General features: G+C 53.8%; 7 protein-coding genes and 1 non-coding gene across 8 annotated transcripts; 6 read left to right on the top strand and 2 right to left on the bottom strand.

The window, feature by feature from the left end:
- Positions 1-514: 514 nt before the first annotated feature.
- Positions 515-1,585, top strand: W97_06066 (uncharacterized protein; the record flags this gene model as incomplete). The annotated part of the gene is made up of 5 exons (XM_007784077.1): positions 515-520; positions 586-688; positions 740-779; positions 829-1,137; positions 1,192-1,585. The coding sequence occupies 5 exons, from the start codon at positions 515-517 to the stop codon at positions 1,583-1,585; spliced, it is 852 nt and encodes a 283-aa protein (XP_007782267.1).
- Positions 1,586-2,002: 417 nt separating this feature from the next.
- W97_06065 (uncharacterized protein) lies at positions 2,003-5,336 on the top strand (the record flags this gene model as incomplete). Its single annotated transcript, XM_007784076.1, has 5 exons — positions 2,003-2,089; positions 2,139-2,475; positions 2,619-2,768; positions 2,824-4,816; positions 4,898-5,336. 5 exons carry the CDS (start codon positions 2,003-2,005, stop codon positions 5,334-5,336), a joined length of 3,006 nt encoding a protein of 1,001 aa, XP_007782266.1.
- Positions 5,337-6,066: 730 nt separating this feature from the next.
- On the top strand, positions 6,067-6,147 carry W97_06064. The gene has a single exon. It is a non-coding gene; the product is annotated as a tRNA-Trp (tRNA).
- A 356-nt stretch (positions 6,148-6,503) lies between these two features.
- Positions 6,504-9,400, bottom strand: W97_06063 (threonyl-tRNA synthetase; the record flags this gene model as incomplete). Its single annotated transcript, XM_007784075.1, has 9 exons — positions 6,504-6,658; positions 6,717-6,903; positions 6,960-7,493; positions 7,546-7,896; positions 8,136-8,185; positions 8,244-8,418; positions 8,478-8,831; positions 8,882-8,943; positions 8,998-9,400. The coding sequence occupies 9 exons, from the start codon at positions 9,398-9,400 to the stop codon at positions 6,504-6,506; spliced, it is 2,271 nt and encodes a 756-aa protein (XP_007782265.1).
- A 522-nt stretch (positions 9,401-9,922) lies between these two features.
- Positions 9,923-10,226, top strand: W97_06062 (uncharacterized protein; the record flags this gene model as incomplete). Its single annotated transcript, XM_007784074.1, has 2 exons — positions 9,923-10,036; positions 10,077-10,226. The coding sequence occupies 2 exons, from the start codon at positions 9,923-9,925 to the stop codon at positions 10,224-10,226; spliced, it is 264 nt and encodes an 87-aa protein (XP_007782264.1).
- Positions 10,227-10,999: 773 nt separating this feature from the next.
- W97_06061 (phosphatidylserine synthase) lies at positions 11,000-11,939 on the top strand (the record flags this gene model as incomplete). Its single annotated transcript, XM_007784073.1, has 5 exons — positions 11,000-11,066; positions 11,117-11,174; positions 11,228-11,265; positions 11,320-11,513; positions 11,571-11,939. The coding sequence occupies 5 exons, from the start codon at positions 11,000-11,002 to the stop codon at positions 11,937-11,939; spliced, it is 726 nt and encodes a 241-aa protein (XP_007782263.1).
- Positions 11,940-14,054: 2,115 nt separating this feature from the next.
- Positions 14,055-15,590, top strand: W97_06060 (uncharacterized protein; the record flags this gene model as incomplete). The annotated part of the gene is made up of 3 exons (XM_007784072.1): positions 14,055-14,970; positions 15,029-15,256; positions 15,322-15,590. The coding sequence occupies 3 exons, from the start codon at positions 14,055-14,057 to the stop codon at positions 15,588-15,590; spliced, it is 1,413 nt and encodes a 470-aa protein (XP_007782262.1).
- A 478-nt stretch (positions 15,591-16,068) lies between these two features.
- On the bottom strand, positions 16,069-16,689 carry W97_06059 (uncharacterized protein; the record flags this gene model as incomplete). Its single annotated transcript, XM_007784071.1, has 1 exon — positions 16,069-16,689. The coding sequence occupies one exon, from the start codon at positions 16,687-16,689 to the stop codon at positions 16,069-16,071; it is 621 nt and encodes a 206-aa protein (XP_007782261.1).
- Between the last annotated feature and the right edge of the window lie 497 nt (positions 16,690-17,186).

The following is a 17,186-nucleotide window of genomic DNA, read 5'->3' as shown; positions in this document are numbered from 1 at the left end:
AGGGCTTGATGCTCAGAAAGTGGAACATTTGAGCCGCAAAACTAGGCCAGGATGATGGAAGGATCCGTCAGGAGAACCCGCCGCGAGGGTTAGGAGAATTGGTCGGTGAACTTATGTGTACACCTTCTGGCATCAGCAGAGGTAAAGCAGTACCATTTCGTGTAGGGCAGCGCTAAGGTATGGAGCGAAGCTTGGTGGTTGTTCCACGATGTGTTAAGCACGTGACGATTGAGACGATTCAATCTCATAGCCCTGACCTTCACGTGATCGACGCCAACGCGCTCGCGACTTCCTCAAACGCGCCGAAACGCACCGACAACTTCCCTTCCGCTAAGTAACACTTAAGCTCCGGCCTCTACCCCAAACAAACCCCTAGCAAACAACAAAGGCTTTCTTCTATCAGCATCGCCAGTCACACATCTCGCTGCTCACACATCAAAGCTCCTCTACCAGCCATTCATCCTCATTCTTCGTTATCAAACATCAAAAGACAGACAGACCATAAGCTCTAGCCATGTCGGTACGTCAAGCAGCGTCCTCACAAGGCTCTCAGCTAGTGGTGTCTGACAAGACATGTGTACCCAGGTTGTATCACTGCTCAACGTCACGGTCTTGAACAATCCGGCACCATTCAACTCGTCGTACGAGTTCGAAATCACCTTCGAGTGCCTGGAGCAACTGCAGAAGGGTACAGGACTCAAGCCAGGGTGGATGCACACGCTTGCTAACAACGCAACAGACCTTGAATGGCGGCTGACCTACGTCGGCTCCGCTACTTCGTAAGTCAAAACATCGTGCCGGGCAAGGGGCCATGCTGATTTCGAGCAGGTCAGAGTTCGATCAAACCCTTGACGAGCTGTCTGTCGGCCCAGTCCCCGTTGGCGTCAACAAGTTCGTCTTCGAGGCCGACTCTCCAAAGCTGAACCGCATTCCAAACAACGAGATCCTCGGAGTCACCGTTATCCTCCTCTCGTGCAGCTACGACGGCAGAGAGTTTGTGCGTGTGGGATACTATGTCAACAACGAGTACGCCGATGAAGCTCTGAACGCGGATCCTCCTGCCAAGCCCATTGTCGAGAAGGTTCGACGCAACATCCTTGCGGAGAAGCCTAGAGTCACGCGATTTGCTATCAAGTGGTACGCTTCAACTGCATGTTTACACGGAGGACCAAGCTGACGACACATCTACAGGGACTCCGAAGAGTCTGCCCCACCAGAGTTCCCGCCCGATCAGCCGGAAGCCGATACGGCCGAAGACGATGGCACCACATACGGCGTTGAGGAGGAAGAAGAGGAGCTCGCTGAAGAGGCTGCCGTTGCCGCCTCGCTAGGCGAGGACGCAGAAATGGCCGGTGTTGAGGACACTGCCGCCGATGTCAAGGAGGATGACGCGGCATCCGAGGCCGGCAGCGAGGACCTTGAGGCAGAGAGTAGCGGCAGTGATGACGAGGATGAAGACGAGGAAGTCGAAGGCGATGGTGATGAGGAAATGGATGTCGGTGAAGACGGAGAGAAGGTGCCCGAGGTCAAAGGCCATGACTCCCCCGTCAGCCACCTTCAGACTCAGGATGTGATGGTGCACTAACTCGTGCGCTTAGTATGGGGCCTATGGTGGTAGAAGGTTTCTGCATCTTTGAATACAGCATTCTCTCAGTGCTTGTGGCGGCGTTCTCTAGCCATTGCTCTTCTTCTATGGCTGGATCACATCGGATAGAGGTTCGCTAGGTAGAGATTCATTGAAAAGTCTCATGCCCGTCCTCCCATACTTGCTACTTAATCTGTTGAAACCTATCCTACAGTCTCAACGTGCAACAGAAAAGTGAGCGGCATGTGTGAAACACAAGATAGGAATCGTGCATGGCTGCGGGAACAGCCGCCAACGCTTCGGCATGGCGCACTCCCTGCAGGAACCGTACGGAGATGCGCGCAACACAACAGCCCTAGCTCCACGGTCACGACTGCAGAATTGTAGAAAGCCATATGCCCGGCCATAAAACCTATCATGGCCCATCTGCTTCGCGGCAAACAAGCTGGAGTACAGACTGACTTATCTGCCGGCCTTAGCCCAGATCTTTTCGTTATTGACGAGGTACGACTGTACAGCGTATATCAGCCTTGCACAGCTAACACTATGCTAGATCAATCGCTATGGAATCAATTCTCAGATCTCCCAGATCGCGTATGATCCTGTACAGTCCTTGCTCGCCGTCGGCACGAACGACAGCCAGTTTGGGCCTGGCCAGATATACGTCTTCGGGCAGAGGCGCGTTGAAGTCGTCCTTCCGTTGCCGAGGAAAGCCTCCGTCCAGAGCCTGCAGTTTTGTGCCGACAAGTTGCTGTGCTTAGCGAAGAATGACTTCTTGGTCTACTCATTGGAAACCAAGAAGAAAGTGACTTCGTACTCGCTGCCGGGCATAGTAACGGCCATACATAGTGACCCCACCCTGGACTATGCACTTCTGGGCATGCAGAACGGTAAGCTATCCAGCCCTTGTAATGCTCAAACATAGTACAACCCATGCTTTGGGGATAGAGAGAAAAATCCTGGACGAAGTCGAAAGCCTTTCTGATAGTCTTCAGGCACGCCAAGAGGGTACCGCTCGCTGATACCTGCTGAGTAGGCGATATTCTGGCCTATGACCTTGACCGTCAGGCAATGGCGCCTTTCAAGATTCCAAACATGTGGAATGACTTCAACCCAAAGGCACGGGTCAGTCCGATCGTGGCACTAGCCTTTCATCCTAGGGATATAGGCACCCTACTTGTAGGTGAGCATTTGCAGTAGCAACCGAAACGCAGTCCGATGCTGACGAAGAATCTCAGGCTATTCCGAAGGCGCTGTGATGTATTCGTTCAAGCAAAACAAGGCTTTGCACCATTTTCAGTATCGACTACGACGAGGAGCCCCTGGAGGAGACTCAGATCCGGCATCGATCAATACCGAACGCAGTCCAAAGCTGACTCAAGCTGTATGGCATCCAACTGGGACGTTCATCTTGACCGGTCACGAAGATGGAAGCCTCGTCATCTGGGATACCAAAGACGGCCGCATTGTCATGGCAAGAACTTTGCAAGACACTGATATCGACAAGCCAGGCACAGAAACCATCCCTCTTGGAGCTACTCCTGGTACATTCTCATTGAGGGAACCTGTCTTTCGACTGGCATGGTGTGCGAATCAAGATCCCGAAGATACCGGTATACTGATTGCCGGAGGCGCTTCAATGTCATCACCGACAAAAGGTCTTACGTTTCTCGAGCTTGGACGAACACCAAGCTATGCTACGTCGTCATGGCAGGTTCTTTCCGATCATTTCAAATCCCCGAAGCGCCAGAGAATCTTGCCCACGCCTCCAAACGCCGAAGTCGTTGACTTCTGCATCATACCCCGCTCCTCGCCCTTCTTTGCCGGTGCGCAGGATCCCATAGCTATACTCGCACTACTCTCATCCGGCGAAATCATCACCTTAAGCTTTCCGAGTGGATTACCGATCACGCCCACCAACCAACTCCACCCCTCCCTTACTTTCGTGCATCCCTTCATCAACCGAGCAACGCTGGCACCGATCGAGCGGACAAGATGGCTCGGCATGGCCGAATACCGCTCAAGCGGGCCACCAATACTCAGAGGCGGCGCCGAAGCCAGCAATCCCTTGCGCCGATATGAAAGCCGCAATATCCTCCAGACTGCGCATGCAGACGGCACGCTCAAAGTCTGGGACGCAGGCCATGGCGACGAAATCGAAAAGGAAGCTCTTCTGCAAGTTGACGTCGCCCGTGCTGTCGGACGGCTAGATAATTTGGAAGTCACGCAGACGTCGCTGGCTGGAGCTACCGGCGAGCTAGCAGTCGGACTGAGAAGCGGAGAGCTAGTCGTCTTCAGATGGGGCGTTAACAAGAACTGTGACCGGGAGCCGCCGCCTCCAAAACCGAATGCGCCGGGCGCGCTGACAAACATCATCGAGAGGAGGGAACCAGGGCTCTCGGAAGGCTTGATGCCGTTCACGCTGCTTAATGAGCAGAATGGGCCTGTAACCGCGCTGAAGCTGTCGGATGTCGGCTTCGTGGTGGCAGGATTTGAGGGCGGGAAAGTTGTTGTCATTGATCTGAGAGGTCCAGCAATCATCTATAACGCGAGCGTGCACGACTTCATCAAGCCAGACAGGCGCGGTAGCTTCCGGCGGCACAGCGAGCAAGCCGCGCCGAAAGCCGAGTGGGTGACAACACTGGAATTCAGCGTCATGACGCTCGAGGGCGACGACTACTCGAGCATACTTCTCCATGCAGGGACGAACATTGGTCATCTAGCAACATTCAAGTTGCTTCCAGATGCGGGCGGCCGCTACGTCGTCCAATTCGCCGGCTCCGTCTCTCTGGACGACCGCATAATCTGCCTCGCGCCAATTGTAGCGGACACAGGAAGACCCGCCTACGCCTCCCAGACCGCGGTCGCGAATCTGCGCAGCGGCTTTAAAGTCAACGGTGTGCTGGTCGCAGTGACCGCATCTGGCGCCCGCATCTTCAAGCCCGCGGCCAGCAAAGGCGCGCAGAAGACGTGGGATGAGTTCCTCTGCGACGCCGCCAGCGTGGTGCGGTTTGAGGATCGTGGTGTAGCGCTGGTAGGTCTGTTTGGCGATGGCCGCGCGAGAGCCTACTCTATCCCTGCGCTCAAGGAGATTGGCTCAGCAAAAGCGTCGCATGTTCTTGATGTCAGACGTTTTGCCGATGCGACGATTACGGGCTCGGGGGATATACTCGGTTGGACGGGGCCGTCGGAGCTGGCGTTGGTGAATGTTTGGGGGACGGGGAAGGTGTTGTAAGTTCTCTCTTCTTATCATTTCCCTTTCATCTTTGTTATCCTGTTCAGTTGAAAGCATAGCATTCTTATGGCAAACAGGGACAGGACCAGGCACACCCTTTGGAACCCCGACCTGACCATCCCGCCCCGCCCCACCATCTCGAACCTGCAGTGGATATCCGGAACCCAGTACATCACGCCCTCAGACCTCGATCTCCTGATCGGCGGCCCCGACCGTCCGCCCTCAAAACGCCAGCTCGCACAAGCGCGGCAGGACGAGGCGGCTCGACGGCAAGCCGCTCGCACAAACACAAACGCTTCTTCTAGCAGCGCTGCTGCGGGAGGGGAGACGGAGGGCTGGAGTGCGTATATGCAAAGGCAGATTAATGAAAGGACTGAGAAGCTGAATATCATGGGGGATTCGATGAATAGGCTTGAGGGGAACAGTAGCGGGTGGGCGGATGATGTCAGTAAGTTTGTGCAGAAACAGAAGAGGGGGTTGGTTATGGGGGCTGTGAAGAGTAGGTTTGGGCTTTAGGGTGTGGGATATGCCGGATAGGTAGTTGGAGATGAACGTTTGGGCGTATGGAGCGCGGGCCGGGGAGTGGGGCTACCTTAGTGCCTAGGTGCTGCGGTAGGTGTCGGTTCGAAACGTGGTATGGATAATGATCACTTTTTCCCGGTTGAGAGAACGATTGGGGAGTTGTCCTTCGCTAGGATGGGTCAAGAACAAGCATTTTCCTCGAACAATCTAACTGGATTTGCGTACCATGTCGTTTCTCTGTGTTTGCTTCGCCCTTTACGGTCCCTACAGGGACCGAACGCCTCCATAAACCGAAGGATCGACCGTAATATGATATTATAGGACAGCGCCGTTTCATAGCGTAACGCTACTCAAAGCGACCAGTTACCTACCAACGAGTAAGGAGAAGAGAAACTATAGAGACGTACAATATGCAAAAGGTTTGAGACAAAACGTAACTACTAGATCGCTTGCATATATATATAAATATATACATCTTGGTTATCTCCAAGAAGCTGTTGATGCGCTAATTTGCAGCGTCAGTCTTAATAAGTTTGTTGTTGTAAGCGACTTTAGTACTAGACATCGCGGTGCAAGATCGGTATTACCTCGTCTTCTGGATAGAAAAGCTATGGAGCGGGTGAGTACACCCCGAAGACCCCATGCCGAGTGCAAAAACCGAAACCTACTCTGCTCTGTCAACAGATTTATGATATATAATCTATATGCAGCTCGCATACTCCATGGACTCGTGGCGCAATGGTAGCGCGTCGGATTCCAGATAGGAATCTCCCGAAGGTCGCCGGTTCAAATCCGACCGAGTTCAACTTCCGTGTCCATATCCTTTTGCTGTAACGCTCCACTTAGCTCGGGTTCGAGTTCTGGCCGAATTGTTTTTGACGGCTCGTCGTGCTGTTCAGGCATACTCATCTTCAATGACTCACCAGGCCCGCAAATCAATCATATAGAAGGGGTAGCAAGGATAGCAGGGAATGTCTCAACGGCATTCATAGTGTTTTCTTAGCCTCACTTCTACAAGCCTGAAGACCAAAGCACGCAGTGTACTCTATGTGTGCCATGAGCGTATTGCCGCCCAAGCGTGATTCGCTCCATCCCGGATGCGATGCAGAAACCCCCATACCACCATGCCCACCCCCAGCCTATCGCCCTCGCCATCAGTGCTTACATCTTATTCTCCAGCGCCCTGCTCTCCCGCAGCGCCTCCAGCTTGCTGATAGCCTCATCCAGCGGCACGAGCTCGCCCAGCTTCTGGGTCTCGGGTATATCCCTGTTGCGGATATTAACCGTGCGACTGTCCTTTTCCGCGGCGCCAACCACTATTCGAAAGTTAGCTCCCGACCACGCTCCTCGTAGATGGCGGAACGGAATGCTTACCGAAGATGAAATTGTACTGCGCGAGTTGCCCGCTCCGGATCTTCTTCGCCATCGTGTTGCCGGATACATCGATGTCGACGTGCATGCCACGTTCTCTGAATACCTGCTGCACTTCGCGGACGTAGTCATTGACGGCTGGCATTACAGGGATGACGAGCGCTTGTCTGGGGCTCAGCCAGAACGGCCACTTTGATTCATCAGCATTGTGAATCTACGGTGTTCGCGAGCTTGATTTAAACTTACTTTGCCCGCAAAGTGCTCGGTTAGGATGGCGATGAAACGCTCGAAGCTTCCGTAGATGGCCCTGTGGATCATGACCGGACGTGCACAGCCAGGCGTCAACTCCTTCTCCACAGCATCCAGCTTCCCATCTTCCTTTGACTGCTCAGGTGGTGGTGGTTGGCTCTCCGGTGCCTCCGATTTCGGCTTCGCGGCGGCCGCATCAGGCGACATGTACTCGAGGTTGAACCGTCTTGGTAGCATGAAATCTAGTTGAATCGTAGCGCACTGATGATCCCTCTTGAGGGCGTCCGAGATGGTGATGTCGATCTTGGGGCCGTAAAAGGCGCCATCGCCGGGATTGAGCTGCCACTGTGAACCACCCTCCGCTGTGAACTGGTCGAGCGCAGCGCTTAGGCGTGCTTCGGCCTTGTCCCAAGTCTCCACGTCGCCGAGGTGCTTGTCTGGTCGGGTAGACAGCTTCATCTTGAAGGTGAAGCCGAACTTGCCGTAGACAGTGCGGAGGAAGTCGAACAGGCCGGTGATCTCTTGCTCGATCTGGAAGGGTTGTCAGTAATCAGATCTTGCACACACATTGCGGATATATTACCTGCTCCTCCGTGCAGAAGATGTGCGTGTCATCCTGCTGGAATCGCCGCACCCTAGTCAAACCACTAAGGGCGCCAGAAGCCTCGTTTCGATGTAATACACCAAAATCGGCTATCCGCATGGGCAGCTCCCTGTAACTCCTCTCCCGATGGCTGAACAGCAGACAGTGGCCTGGACAGTTCATCGGTTTCAGCGCCCACTGGTCCTTCTCGACTTCGAACGTAAACATGTCATCTTTGTAGTGCTGCCAGTGTCCCGACTGTTTCCATAATGCAGCGTTGTACATATTCGGCGACGACACTTCTTGGTACCCACGTTTCCAGTACTCCGAGCGAAGGAAAGATTGGAGGGTCTGAAGATAAAAGGTTAACGAATCATTGAAGAAAAGCATATGATCGACATTAAGCAAAAGCACGCCGCGATGCCCCAACAGGGTTGAGGCGGGCCATGAACCAGACATCTGCTCCCCGGCAGTCATAGACCATGCCAGACGTAATTCTTGCTTGTGCATGTCCAATACTTCTGATGAGTGCTGAAGAGTCTATACGCGAAGGGGAACAGCCGATTGTGGGGATTCTGATAAGGACTTACATTATAGATAACCATGCCGTGTGGAAGGAAAAAGCAGGAACCAGGAGACCCTAAACAAGTCAGACTGAAACCAATAACAGGCCTGAGAAGAAGAAGAGTAGGTCTCACATTCATGGAAGAAGAAGAGCTCCTGCTCCTTGCCAATCTTGCGGTGATCACGCTTAGCGGCCTCTTCCAAGTACTTCAAGTGTTCGGCCATCATCTGTTTTTCCGGAAAAGAAACACCATAGATGCGTTGCAAGGAGTCGTTGTTGGCATCGCCAAGAAAGTAAGATGCACTGTTCTACAGCGGTGTCAGTTGTACCGTATCAGCTTTCTGAAGTGTGTGTTCGCAATTGTTACCTTCATCACCTTGAAGAACTTCACTCGGCCAGTATTCGGAACGTGAGGACCTCGGCAGAGATCTATTAGGGGTCCGCACCGGTATACAGTAGTAGACGATCCGTCAGGTATTTTATCTTTGATGATGTGTTGCTTGTACTTATTGGTCTTGAACATTTCTAGAAGATCCTCCTTGGACAACTCCAGGCGTTCAAACCGCTGCTTCTCCTTGACGATCTTGTTCGCAAGATTTTCTAACGGGTCGTGATCTGATTGCTGTACTACTTCGCCGCCTGGCAGCGCCATCTCGTAGTAGAAGCCATCTTCGATTGGGGGTCCTATGCAGAGATCACAACCAAACCTCCGTTCCGCTGCCTTGATGAGGTCAATTGAGAATCCTTCCTATAGAACAGCCATACACGTACCTCGCCCAGGATGTGCGCACTGCTGTGCCAAAATACCTTCTTGCCTTCAGGATCCTCGAAGTCTGAAGAATCAGCATTGGCTTACGTGCAGGTCAGATCCATGGCACAACGCTTACCAAGAAGCTCGAGACGACCGCTCTTCTCCAAAGGCCTCTCCAGGTCCCAAAGCTCCCCATCCACACGTGCAATCACAGTACGTTCAAACAGAGACTTGCTGATTCCTCTAGCAATGTCCGCAGGGGAGGTCTTCCATGATTCTCCTACGTGCTGCTTGCCATCGGCCAGGGTAACTGTGACTGGTTCATGGGGCTTTCGTGAAACTTCCTCATCGTATTTGGCCTTTAGCTCCTCAAAAATCCGTATCCGGTGATCAAAGTAGGCAGGCGGCGGACTGAGCTCCAAGGGCCGCGCATCGCTACTATCAGCGCCTTTTGGCTTCTTCTCTTTCTTCTGCTTTTTCTGGCCATCCTGGACGGCAAGGTTCTTGACGCCTTCTACGGCGTCTTTCACTGCTTCCATCTTTGCAGCAGGTGGTTGATCTTGGAGATATGACACCTGGATACCAGGAGAGCTTTTTAGTCACTTCAGATGTTGTTTGTCTCGGGCAATCTGTGCCCCTTGACACGAATATAAATCCACCGAATGCGAGATTGTGAAGTTGGTGACTGTAAACTGCGGCTTGGCGCGTTTCCCGGCGAAACTGTTATTCCGGCAAGCTTCAGAGTTCTGAGGAAAATCGGAAATATTGCGAAGGATACACGGACGAACAAATTGCGCTCAAACCCAACTCAATTACACAATGGCGTCTCGAGGAGGCTTTCGCGGTGGTCGCGGGGGCGGTGCTCCTCGTGGACGAGGTGGAAGTTTCGGCGGAGCCCGCGGAGGTCAGATCTGTACACGCGCATATTTATCAGGGCGCAAGCTCACACTCCATAGGTCGTGGAGGGTTTCAGCAATCGTACGGGCCCCCGGATTCGGTTCTAGGTGCGCTCGAAGTGGACAGTGTAGATCTTCAAGGATCTGGGCTAAGGTGTAGCAGAAATGGGCACTTTCCTCCACGCATGCGAGGGCGAGATGGTGTGCGAGTCGATCAACACAAAGATACCCTACTTCAATGCGCCGATATATCTCGAAAACAAGGCAAGCCGACTCACGGTGATGCACTGGTCAGAACGGAGCTGACTGGAGCCTCCAGACCGCGATCGGCAAAGTCGATGAGATCCTCGGCCCCCTCAACCAAGTTTACTTCACCATAAAACCACAAGAAGGCATCGTCGCGACTTCGTTCAAATCCGGAGACAAATTCTACATTGGCGGAGACAAGCTATTGCCGCTAGAGAAGTGAGACAATCCGGAGACCTTGAAGGGTTGGCAAAACTAAAAGTCGGCCTTGCAGGTTCCTACCAAGACCGAAGCCCGCACCAGGCGCGCCGAAACCTAAGCGCGCAGGTGGCACCTCGAGAGGCGGCCCAGCTCGAGGAGGCAGAGGCATGCGAGGTGGAGGTCGAGGCGCTCCGAGAGGAAGAGGAGGCTTTGGCGACCGAGGTGGAAGAGGTGGCAGCGGAGGGTTCGGAGGTGGCAGCAGGGGCTTTGGAGGTGGAAGGGGAGGCGGCTTCAGTCCAGGCCGCGGCGCACCCAGAGGCGGTAGCAGAGGCTTCAGCAGAGGAAGAGGTTAAGCTTCTTAACAACGAGGCTTAGCAATCACGGTTCATGGACGGCGTTGAGGGCGCAGAGTGGGCTGGTCTGTACAGCAGATAACCATCGAGGGGTGCTCTGTTTTGTTCTAGGAGCTTTCATCAAACCATATTCGAAAGCACTACCGCGAGTTAGTTGATCCCGACACGTGATGCTTGATTGAACTGCCAGTTCGCACCATGCAAACCTGGACCCGGCCGCGCCTGCAAGGGTTCAATCTCAAAAATCCGGTCTCGGCAACGGCGATCACGGATGACGTCTCGCCGCTGGCGCGCATCAACCCACCCACCCGCCGCCGAACAACAGGACCCTTAGCGTCTCGCAACACCTTGTTTTCCTTCCCAGCTGCCCCACGCTCCACCTAGCTTTTCACTTAAATTGTCAACATACTGCGTGTACTCTCATACACCAACGCAGGTCATCATGTCGCAAAGAAGAACCGCCCCGAACGGCGTCGAGCAAAAAGCCTCGGAGGCCGTGTCAGAGCCCCGTAGGACTGGCATCTGCTACTCCGAGAGAATGTTGTTGACCCTTGTGTAGCCAAAGACAAGCAGGTCAAGCTGTTGTCTTCTGATACCGGCCACTTCTCTCTTATGAGGTACCCGACAGCGCTCCCAATAATAGCGCGGGTCATGCGTTAATTCACCATAGAGCACTCCACCTTGCGGATCTGATTACTGAACTAAATGGTACGACAAAATCTTACAGACGCGCTACGTGGATTTGCTGACACGCCATCCCAGGCTTCTGCGGCGTCATGTCCATCTTCTCCGCCATGCGCTACTGTCTCGGCGCGCCGAACGACTACTCCAACCTCTGGGCCGCGCTCGCCTTACAGCCTCTTGGTCTCTTCTTTGACTTCATGGATGGCAGGGTCGCAAGATGGCGAGGAAAGGCTTCTCTGATGGGCCAAGAGCTCGACTCTCTAGCTGATCTGGTATGGCGTGCCCCATGTTCACTAGCGGGATACGGCTAATACCAACGCGATAACCAGATCTCTTTCGGCATGTCTCCAGCAGCCGCGGCTTTCGCTATCGGTCTCCGTAGCCCTCTCGACCACCTCCTCCTGACCGTGTTCGTCCTATGCGGCCTTTCTCGCCTCGCGCGGTTCAATGTTACTGTCGCAATGCTGCCCAAGGACGCCACTGGAAAATCAAAATACTTTGAAGGCACGCCGATCCCTACGACGCTAGGAGAGGTCGCGTTTATGGCATACTGCGTCAGCAAGGGGTGGATTCATGAGAACATACCACTAGGGACGGTTCTCGAGGGAACGCCACTTGAGTTTCACCCGTTGGCCTTGATTTTCGTCTTGCACGGATGTCTGATGGTCAGCAAGACGCTGCAAATTCCCAAGCCGTAGGATCACTCGGGGGGGCCATAGTGGATTTTTGATGACGCTGACGGCTACCAAGCTAACCGTCTGGGGCTGCTTTTGAATGCAGCATTATGAGTTCGAACTGCGGGAAGCATTGGATTAAAACGGCACGATTCTGAGAAATTAGACAAGCAGAATGAATAAGAAAACTTCTCTACCTTTGGACGAGCAATGGGTAGTGCTACGTTGCAACTTACATACTCGTTCTCTGGCAGTGTTACCACCAGATGTTCTATGCACGCGTGTCACGCACACGCCGGTAGTATGGTTCAGGGGCTATCTTCATACTTCCGCTTTCCTCTCGGAACGCTCCTTTTCGAGATGTTGCGCCCGGACCACAATTTTCCAGATCACGTGGCAGCTTGGACATCTCCGGTCATCTCTATCATCCATTGCAGCCCAGACATGTCCGATAACTCTCACGAAGACAGCAAATTCCAAGACACAGGAAGACAAGGTTTAGAACCATCCTCAACCACAGCTATGTCCCCTCCACCTCCGCCTCTTCCTTCAAGATCTGCAGCCTAGGCCTCAGCACATCCCCTTCGATCGCCTTCCGATCCATTCGGCTCATAGCGGTCACCTTCTGTCCCAGAACGCAAATTTGCTGCAGCTGCAGATGGCAGCTGTAAGCTGGAGGGAGCCGAGAAGCCCCCGTTCCAACCGTGCTTCTTCTTCTTCTATGATTCGTTAACAGACCCAGAAGTACTGCAGGCTATCCTTAGGCTTGAAGAAGTGTCTGTGGCAGAAGAAGTAGTTGTGGCGGGCATTGCCATTAAGATGTGGGGGATCTATCCCGCTCTGGTACCGTGCGAAGGAGGGAAAGTATTAGGAACGGCGTGGAAAGTCCAATCTCAACTACAACTTAAACGACTTAGGGAACATGAGACATCCGCCTATACATGGTGCTCATGCGACGTGGAGTAGAACGGTGGGGGGACCTTGCGTGACTGTCAAACCTTTGCTGGGCCAGAGATCATGACAGCAGGGAACTTGAGGACGGTAAACTCGACTTGCAGCGTTATTAGAAGTATTTCAAGCCATCGGTCGTTCGTAGGCGTTCGCATATGGTGGAGCTTTGAGCATCGAGCTTTCTCTTCAGCCATAATCACGTCTAAGTCCGAATGCCTTTCTAATCTTAAGAGATGCTTGTGTGTTCGGGGTCTCGCTTGTCGACTTCAAACCCTCGTGTTTGACCAAGACACTGAGATAGGCTTGGTTGCATGGAGCCTCACTGACCAGATTTATGTTCAAGATTCTGTCAGCTACCGTTCTGAGACGTTGTTCGTCCAAGCGCAATCAGACTTCAACTTTGTGTCTCTTCGACTTCTTCCCTCCATGATGTTCTCTAAGCTTCTAAACTTTCCAAAGGAGATATCGAACATAGGGTAACCCGGTGATGCTCGATCCATCAATGAGCAACTTCCCCTAGTTCAGAATGCCAAAACAACACTCTCTCAACGCATCGGATATTCCAATCTTTCACGCACTCCGTCCACGACTTCCGGCTGACAGTGGCCACAACAGTCGCACCAAGCACATCCGAGAAAGATGTCGGCCGGCCGTGATAGCATGCATTGAAGAGCAGTGAGCCAGCTGAATGTGAGCTTGTCGACAAAAGCTCATGTCGGTGTTGGCGTGGTGAATTGGTTGTTCCCAATGAGCACCATTGTGAAGCTGCGTAGCAGATGCGGGCAGAGTGAAGTGGCGTTTGCATCAGCATTCATTGCTGATCTTTAGGATCTTTTCAGTCTACTCTTCGTGATTTTATTTGTTTTCTTTTCCGCCACGAACCACTCTTTCACTTACGAATCCTTCGTACAGTCCGCATCAGCTTCAACCACCTCCACTGACAAAGTCGCTTTCCAACATCAAACCGATTTTGGCTGACTCATAGTCACAGACTTGGTCAGTAGATATCGCCTCTCAGTCTTTGACAGTCGCCCATCTCCTCACTCCATCAACCCTTTTCCATAGATCGTCGATTGAGGTGGTGACCCAGCGTCAGAACTATCGTTCTTAGGAGCTCGAAGACAAGCCAATGAGATTCAGACTACAACAGCAACCTTAGCAACATCTGCGTCTTCTCGACCTGGCAAGATGCAGCAATCATCTTCGTCTCCATCGGCAGCCACGGCCGCTGCAACGCCAACTCCGAACGATCCAGATCTCGCCAACCCGAGTCATCAAGAGACAGTCGATTTTCATGCAGCAACCTTGCTCAACGAACTGCCTATGCCTCCAGTACTACAGCGTTCAGCGGAGGTTGTAGATCTACAGGACGACTACCTTTCCGATGACGATGAACAACCTCAGGTCCGAAGCAGTCTAAGGTTAGGCTACAATCCCGGCAGTGCCCATACCGCAGAGTCGTTTTCCCCATCAAGATCTGCCTGGCCATCGAATGGTCTCCCTCGCTCGGGAATCAATCAGCCGAACGGTCTCCCTGACTTCCGGTTTAGCAATCGGGAGGAGCTGGACAGGGCATACCGCGCTTTGTGTAATGTACCGCAGGTTGCTCCGCTGACTGGACCAGCCTATGACCCACCATGGGGCGTGGTTCAGGGTTCCGCGATTGTCCCGCACAATGGACCGGCTTACAACTCGTCGTGGGGTGCGTTTCAGGCGCCAGCACCATCTGGTTCGCAATCAATATTTCACGGCCTCCCAAACCGCAACATCTTTCACCAAAGTCCGGCCGCTCGACATGATGCGCCGATTGCCTTCCCGCAAACTGCTCTGGCCTACAACCCACCCTGGAGTGCGTCTCAGACAATTTCACCAGCAGCATCGCGAATCCCTTCCCCAGCCCCCCTAAACCGCAGCAACCTTATCCAAGAGTCGGCCGCGAAAGAGGAAGCGCCGAGCCCGGACGTAAGTGAACACCCAGACGGAGGTGTGCAACCAATCTCCCTCAGCCCGCCGGAAGAAGCAGCCGCTCCCGCTGGAACTGAAGAGCAGGTGCCCGGCGCACGAAACCGTGCTCAAAAAGACCCTACGAAACACGAAGCAGACCGTAGGTAGTTTTCTCTCCATTTCCTGTGCCCGAAGCCGTCGCTGAACTACGATATCAGAATATTACGGAAATTGGCGTCCCTTAGAAAATGTCGCCGGCCCGCTGTCGGCAGCCTACACCGACACCACCGGCAGCGGGCCCAAGCAAGTCTTCGCGACCCACAACGGCCAGCCCGGCGTGTTCTGGGTCGACGTGCCAGCCCAGAAGGCCGTCTTTCTCAGCCAATCTGCGCCGGACAAGCCGCTGCGGTACACTCTGATCCGCATCACGAGCTACCCTCACCAAAGTACGTTGCGACTTCTCTTTTGTCTTCCTATCCTATTCCTTACCTTGCGCTGACCTTCCACACAGCCAAGATGCACCTCAAGCTCCGTTTGCCACCGGGGGTCCCGGCGCAACGTGGCGCGCACGCCTTGCACCAAGCCGCTGAAATCGGCTGTTGGATCAAATTCCGGGCTGCGATGCAGGAGTGCACGAACCTTTGGGATCCGGAGGATAAGCACACTGGGCCGTTGGTGCATAGGCAGTGGTACTACAGGATTGATGAGAAGCAGCCGGAGCTGATGGATGTGGTACGGCAGATGGTGGCGTGCACGAGGATCCGTCCTAAGAAGAAGTGAGCGACCCGGCTGCTCTGGGGAAAGAAGAGAGCGTTGGGTATCCTTTCGCTTTCATGCTGGTGTTGGACTTATCAGTTTGAGCTGGGCCCCCTCCTCTCTTCGCAGGGTCATCTCTACTCCATCTCTAGCGGTTCGTCTGCTTCGCTTCTCTTGCGTCCTCTTAGAGCATCCTCCTGCTATTGGGAGTGCGTCAGAGCTTCCTCTCATGACCGGGTTCACACACACCAGGACCTGTCTCCCTTTCTCACTCTCTCTTACGGGCTTCTTGAGTGGCCGTACGATTGCATTCATAGATCACTTAGCAGACATAGGCTTAGTGCATCATCAAGCACAGACAACAAGATACTTCCTAACCGCATGTTAACGTGAACAAACGACAACTGCAAGGTGTACGGTTGGATGCAAGCTCTCATTCGCTTTAGAGCACCGCGATATCAAACTAAAATCCATCCCGCCCTCACCAAGCCCCTCCAGCGCCTTACGAGCTCCTGCTCCTCTCCTGCTCAATCTCATCCTCCATCATATGTCTCTGCACGCCCACATCCGCAACCTTGCCCGTAATCGCCGCCTGCGCGACCTCCTTCGCATACCCCAGCAAGCCCACCTGCGCCTTCCAGTAGCTGATGTACTTGGCCTTGACCTCGATGAGCGCCATCCTCGGGTCATCCGGCGTGCCATCGTGCTTCCCATCGCCGAGATCGCCAAACCAGGCGCTCACGCCCGGGTTGTAGAGGTCCTTGATCCTGGGGTCCGAGTTGTCGACGGTGGTAGCGGTGCCGGAGATGGAGACCCAGTCCTGCGAGCTGGAGTTCTGGAAGGTGATCTGCGTCTCCTTGCTGCCCTCGAGGTCGGAGAACTTCTGCGAGTGCTTGTTGGCCAGGAAGAGGAAGTCCGGCCCGACCCGCTTGCCGATGGCCATGCTGCGCGATACGGGACCTGTGCCTTGCCGGTAGGTGCCCAGGAGGCACACCTTTAGCTTGTCGGTGATGGCGTAGAGGTCGTTGAATTTGGTCTCGGAGGAGCTGGAGTCGTCCCATTGCTTTGCGACAGAGGGGTCGGTCTTGGAGTTGACGTCTTCGGCTTTGAGTTCTTGAGGCATGGTTGCGGTGGGTGGGGGTAGGTTGTTCGGTTGTGTTTTGGGTGTTGTGTGTTTTGGGGGGGAGGTTGTGGAGGTGTTGGTTGTGAGAAATTGGTAGTTGGATGGAGCGGATTGTATGAAGAGGAAGAAGATATTACGGGGAAGGGCTCAGCTGATATATTCAACTACACGCCAGAATCTTCCGTGTTTACTGGAATCGAGAAATCCCATGGCCATGACGCACCGCAGGCCCGCATTTTGACATCACCATTCTGCAGACCCCACCAGATCTCGCTGGCCAAGCGAGATGCAGCTCCACTCAAGCCCTGGTGAGAGGCTGGCATGCATTTCGGCGGCGTGATTCTGGACACCGAGGCCGACGCAATTGCTATTACTGCTGCAAATGCTTGAATGTCGTTGGCGTGGCCGGACGTGACCCCGTGGAAGTCGCCGGCGGGGCAGCCGTACAAGGGTCTCATGATGCGGGAGGGGCAATTGAAGGGCGCCACAGACGCTAC

The sequence above is a fragment of the Coniosporium apollinis genome, assembly GCF_000281105.1.
Source record: "Coniosporium apollinis CBS 100218 chromosome Unknown supercont1.31, whole genome shotgun sequence".
In the NCBI taxonomy this organism is placed as follows: Eukaryota; Fungi; Ascomycota; class Dothideomycetes; genus Coniosporium; species Coniosporium apollinis.
This window is presented reverse-complemented; position numbering and strand designations above follow the sequence as displayed.